This window comes from Lissotriton helveticus, chromosome 1_1 (genome assembly GCF_964261635.1).
Source record: "Lissotriton helveticus chromosome 1_1, aLisHel1.1, whole genome shotgun sequence".
NCBI classification, from domain to species: Eukaryota; Metazoa; Chordata; class Amphibia; order Caudata; family Salamandridae; genus Lissotriton; species Lissotriton helveticus.
The window spans coordinates 1,654,559,089-1,654,565,088 of record NC_136057.1 but is presented as its reverse complement, the minus strand read 5'-3'; the positions used below and the strand labels follow the sequence as shown (position 1 = coordinate 1,654,565,088).

Sequence of the window (6,000 nt, the reverse complement as noted above, 5' to 3'; positions counted from 1 at the left end):
TTTGATCACTTTCCCCTACCGCCTGCATGAGGTCTCCCTCCCCTTCAACCCCAAGCTGTTCCTTCTCCCCGTATACCTGTCTCTGTACACCTAAAGGCCACCTGTCCCGCTTCACCGGTGTTCCGCTGCTGAATATTTATTTAGCAATCTGTAAAACAAAGAACAGAGTCACAACGTTCCTTCCCATTCTTTTTAATGTCCTCCTTCGTCCGTTGTGATCCTTCCGCCCGTAGGCGCCTTGCAGCTGGATTCATGTTCCCGTGCCTCCAGGCTTCACTAGCCGCATACATTCAATCCTGCAAAATATGGATATTAGTGCCACCTTAAATTACCAATTTTTCTGTTGCTAATTAACATCCCTTGTATTCCTGCAACGCTAATATACCCCCCATCGGTACTCCATGGCTGCGAGAATCGGGGGAAACCTGTACCCCGAGGGAAATAGTCCAAAGGCCGAAACTGCCGAGAGAGGCCCCCGCTCTGTACACCCTTTAGACTGCGTCGCGCTGTGAACGTGTATTCCTCCAAGCTATACCAACATTGCTATTCCATGGCTATCCCACATGCAACCTTAACGAAACTGTATCTTAAAGTAATCCGTGGTTAAATGGTTAGGAATAAGCCTGTTAATACTGCACGATAGGAACAGCAGCCCTGAAAGGAAGAGACAGCATATATCCGACGTTCCGCTAGAAAATTGGTTGAATGTGCACCTGAACTCGTGTGAGAGGCCACCGCCTCACGAAACCGAGACCCACGAGAGCCAAGGAGAGGGGGGGGGCGTAATGCGTTAGCCCACAAGCCGCCGAGTGGAACCCCCCCCCCCTCGGCCCGCCAGAACCTACACTGGGATGCTGGAGGCAGGCGGGCCGGGACACAGGAAACAGACGAAGTGGCGCACAGAGCAAGACAGCAGGCCAAGCCTCGCAGCGTGCATGGCCTCCTACAGGGCACTGCGGAACCGTGCACTGTAACCTCCGTAACCAGATACAGAGTGGGAGCGCGGGGGACTGAAAAGGAGAGGGATGCTGCCACGCCCGACCCCCGCGAGGCAATGCATGGCCCTGCGCCCCGTAAACTTTCACAAGGGAAGGAATGCCCTGGACAGAGGGTCAGAGCAGGGGGCAGGACCCAGAGAAGTGCTCACCCTGTCAGTGCTAAACGGGACACACCGGAGTAAAAATCAGGAAAGAAAACCAGGGCAGGAAGTGCAAGTAACTGGCAGCGCCGGTCCTCGAACCCATGCCTTCAATGAAACAGGTCCTTAATCCTGCAGCATGAACCAAGGCCACTACTTTCCTAGTTAAAAGCAGGCAGTAAACGTGGACAAGGGCCCGCCGGGGGTCGGGCCCTCGAAAACCCCGGAAGGCAAGAAGACAAGAGGACCGCGTAGGGAGTCCGAAGGGTTACATGAAGTACAGCAGTTAAAATATCTGAGAGCGCTACAACGTGGGCTATTAAAAGACGTAGAAAGGAGATGCTATGCACGCCAGCCGCAGGCCGGAGCAGAAGAGACTTTAATAAAGAAGAAACCCTTATTAAAGTCGCTGGCCCATGTACTAAACATGGGGCCAGCTGAACCCGCGGTGCCCTGCACCGCCAAGCATCCCTGTAAAAGTAAGACGCGAGCACCAGGACAACAACAAAGTTCCACAAAGTATAGGCCCCTGCACCACAGGGCAGGCCTGAGGTAAAGGTGACAAGATGGCCACCCAAACCCCGCCCCTCCCCCCATGGCCGAACTGACCGTTACACCACAAAATGGCCGCCTGGGTGCTTGACCCTCATGTCCGGCAATGGCGGCCCCAACCAATGGCCACCTTCCCCGACGAAGGACCACAGGCACCCAAAACCCATGTCACAGTCAGAGGGACATAAACTCCACAGAAGGAAGGCCTGCGACACCTGGGCTAAACAGTAACCTGCCCCGAGGGATCTACGAGAGCGACAACTTTCCCCTCATACTGTGGGCCAAATCATCGAGTGGACTGCCTATCTCGCTCGAGGGAGCATGCCAGAACCTAGCACGCGACAGCCAAAGACCCGCAGAGAGAGTACATAAAAGGCGAAAAGGTCCCTGACCCCGAGAGTCAGGTCAGGCCTGCTGCCCGCAGCCCCCCCCACCTCCAAACTCCGGGGAAACTACTAAGCCAAGCCGCAGGCTCCCGGGAAGGACCCTGGCCCTCCGGACCCCGAGGCAGACGCGCAAAAGGAAGCGCCAGATTCAGCAGTTGAATTGTTCCCCACGAACCCGCCCCGCAATAGGAAAATTAAATAAACACATACCAAGTAGCGGAGCACCAAAAAGTTAAATATAAAAACAGTTACACAGTAAAAACAGTTAAACCCCAGGAAGGAAACTAAGTAAACATACAACAGAGCACAACGAAAATACTCCCAGCTATAGTGTATAACCCCGTGGCAAACGAAAAATTAGGCCACCTACGAATAAAAGTAAAGCAATATTACCAATTTAAAATACCCCCAACCCTGTGCCCAGAAACCCCCCACATGGATGGAGACCCAAGCCCCCCAACGGCGCCCAACCAGCAGGATGCCCGACCCAAAACGGCTCTCACCTTAAGTCCGTAACGTCCTGGGCAGCATTTAACATCGAGGGCAGCGAAACAAAAGAGACTGCTCAGAGGCGTGGAGGAGACATAAATACCTTGTCCCCCCACACCCCCCAATAAACCGCGATGACGTCATGGCCCCTGGCAGCGCCCTCCGGCCGCTGGACCCCTGAGGGCTGGTGCGCGGCCCTCCTGTGGCACTACGGTGCCCGCCCTCTGATGAGGGTCACCTGCGGCTCCGTGTCGGGCGGCCTGCATTCTGTGAATACCAAATAGTAGTAAGTTTAGGATTTAGTCTTAAATTCGTTCTGTGAATCGGGCCCTGAGTGTATCACATCTCAAACATGGACGTGGAGGTATGACAAAGACAGTAGCTTCCCTTCTGTAAGGCTGCTATGGATGACGCAGAGCCTGACATATGTCTGCAGGGGTTTCCAAGAGGTTATCCTGTCTGCATCAGAGAGGAAAAGGCAACCTGCTGTCTCTGAGAGACTCCCATAGCAGGGTCCAGTTAGCCTGGGGTCGTGAGCACCTGTGTCCTCTGGAAAGTCAACAACGTTACGCTGGGAAGGAAACAGTCCAGTCAGGAAAGTTACTCTAACTATGGTGAGGGAGATGCCCTTTAGTATCGGGGGACCATTGCTCCCCCCCTCCCCCCACCTACACACAAAGAGCCCACTACGGCGATACAGGTTCTGGCCGCACTCTGACCCCGAGCAGCCACCGCCCTTTATTTATCCCCTCGGACTGCGCCCAGCCCTCGGGGTGCGTGCTGCGTGGTCATGACGTCATGTGGCCGGGTGTCTCACTTCATATGGTTGGTAGGGGTTGGGCTAGGGCCACATCTTTGGTATTCCAGCTTCTTCTGTGAGCCCCCATCGGCAGGAGCACCTGTGTGTGGTAGGCAGGGAAAGGCAACAGAAAGAGAAGTAGGACCAATGCCTGGGTTTCACATAGAGAGCTGCCATTTAATTCTCTGTCTGTCGCTGCAAAGGAAATGTGAAGAGCAAGCCATTGGACAAGGGCATGCTTTATGTTTTGTTGCAGTGAAGGATAACTCTGTTGAGCATGTTGTGCACCTCTGCTTAGCCCTCCAACTACAGGTCTCTCAATGAATGCCAGCACAGCCACTAGCCAGCGCCACAATCAAGATGGTGGTATATTAGTTATGGCATCTGCCAATAGGAAGGGGAGGATGAGGTAACCTTTCTGGCATTTGAGGGTAAACTGAGCATAAGGATAGGGCAAAGGAAGACGGCACAAAGCGCTTACTAGGTCTGACAGAAATGCAACAGAAAACACGAGGATTACTAGCTGCTCTTTCAACTTCACCAGTAGGGTGATGCCGCGACTGCAGAAGGGAAAGAATCAACAACAAAATGAGCCTACCAACCCCTCTGTAATCTGATGTGCAAGCGGATGCAATGCGCGCTGGGAGGAACTTGACACGTCTCACTTCCTTAATTGACTGAACTTTTGGAAACCACAGAGAAGTGTCAAAAGAAAACAAAACTACACTTCTGAACTGTTCATCAGAAGTACAAACTGCAGCCATGGCGGAGGGGAAGCCAGGTGGAGCTGGGCTTTTTGCAAAGAACATGCAGAAGCGCTTCAGTCGTGCCCAGGAGAAGGTACCGAAATGGATGTTATGGATGTTGTTGTGAAGCTGTTAGGGATGTAACAGGGCTACAGTGATACGCTCAGCCACTCGTCCTTTTTCTTGTTTTTAATTATCTTTGTATTTCTGGTTGATAAGATTTGTGCATGTTCTTGTGGAATAAAAACGGCACAGAGTTCTAGTGCATTTTGGGATCCAGTCAGATACTGTGCTAATCCCACAGGCTTTAACCAACAGGCATACAGACAGATGCACCAAGTAGACTAATATTCTATGTACTATCATTGAGTAAGGGCCATGACTGTTAGCCCAGATGCAACTGACTATTCGCAAAAATGGCAAATATAAATGGCATAGAAATCTCAGAGAATCTAGATCTGTTGTTTATGCGATTCTTCTTTTTCGTGTGCAAATGGTATAGACAAATATATTTACCCAAAATCACGGCACTATGGGGTGACGCCTTTTAGTGAAATAAAATATTAATAAATAGGCATTATGAGCATCGGCAGAAATATCTTGCTCTGCAGAGTGAATTCAAAATAAAACCTACATTGGAGTTGGACATTTGTAATGGAGTAGTACATCTGTGAATGTTTATGTGTTTGTACATTCGATCACAATGGAATGCTTTATTGGGCCACACTTATTTTCACTGATGTGCAGTGTGTGTGGTTTTGGCAGTAATAAATATATGAAATAAAACAGAAATAGATATTTTTGAATGACAAAATCCTCATTGTGAACATGACCTAAAATATACTTACAAAATTAACACTCTATGGGGCATATTATCAAGGACAGGCGATACATTATCGCCGCTTTTATCGGCAGGAAACTGCCGATAAAGCGGCGATAATGGCCTGCGGCGATAATGTATCGCCTGTCCTTGATAATATGCCCCTATATTCCGTCAAGTACACGTGGAGAACTTACACTATAGCTCAACTGTTGCATTGTTCTGGGGTTTTTCTAACATCTAGTCACCGTTGTCATATTCCTGGCATACGTCCATGTTTAAATTGCCCTTTTAATGTTAGAGAATGTGACCTTTGAATGCATGTAGAGGTTCTAACTCTCTCAAACAAAAGCATGCATGGATAGATACACAGGTCCCTGTTCATACAGGAAAATGTAAAGTTGCGGACAGAGATCTTCCGCTGAACGCAGTTTTATATTTTTGTGGCAGTCACAAATAATACCAGCAGTACACTTGGAACGTTGCAACAGGCACAAGTTTCCAGGAGCACTTCTGAGGATGTGGTGTCGTACCCTATGTTGCGACGGAGCTCAGCCGCCCGCCATCCCAGGAAAATTTTCCTACAATTTTTAAGGCTCGCTACTTGGAATTATCCTCATCTACTTGAGGCAATACAGATATTTTATACATAATCTCTTGACCAGTATGTCCATTTTGATCCTCCTTCCCTGTAATTTGGATCTAGTACACGATTACTCATTTGTGTGGTATTATGGTCCTGCAGTTTACCCGTGCCAGTTTGCCCATGCCAGTGCCTGTGTTGCCGGTCCTGCAGCTTCCCAAGTCCATCCCCCCATTCGTCTGCCTCTTTTGTTGGGCTGCGGCTGCGACCCATGGCTGCCTCGGAGGGCCAGCATACTGAGGCGGAGTCAGAGTCTGTACACGGGGTTCTGGGCCCAGTCGAGCTCAGAGGTGACCAAAAGACATCCGCAGGAGCAACATCAACCAGGTACAGGTGTGTCCTTAACGAGGGCTGCAGGCAGGTGGAGGGATAATAAGACAGAGCCAGATAGCACTTAGCGGAAGAAATCCTGCTGAGCCCTGCTGCC

General features: G+C 50.3%; 1 protein-coding gene across 1 annotated transcript in view; it reads left to right on the top strand.

The window, feature by feature from the left end:
- The first annotated feature begins 4,080 nt into the window (after positions 1-4,080).
- BIN2 (bridging integrator 2) overlaps positions 4,081-6,000 on the top strand; it is a 319,199-nt gene continuing 317,279 nt past the window's right edge. The window contains exon 1 of the mRNA XM_078688858.1: positions 4,081-4,204. Coding sequence (XP_078544984.1) covers positions 4,127-4,204 — 78 coding nt within the window. The 5' untranslated portion in view covers positions 4,081-4,126. The remainder of the gene's footprint in view (positions 4,205-6,000) is intronic.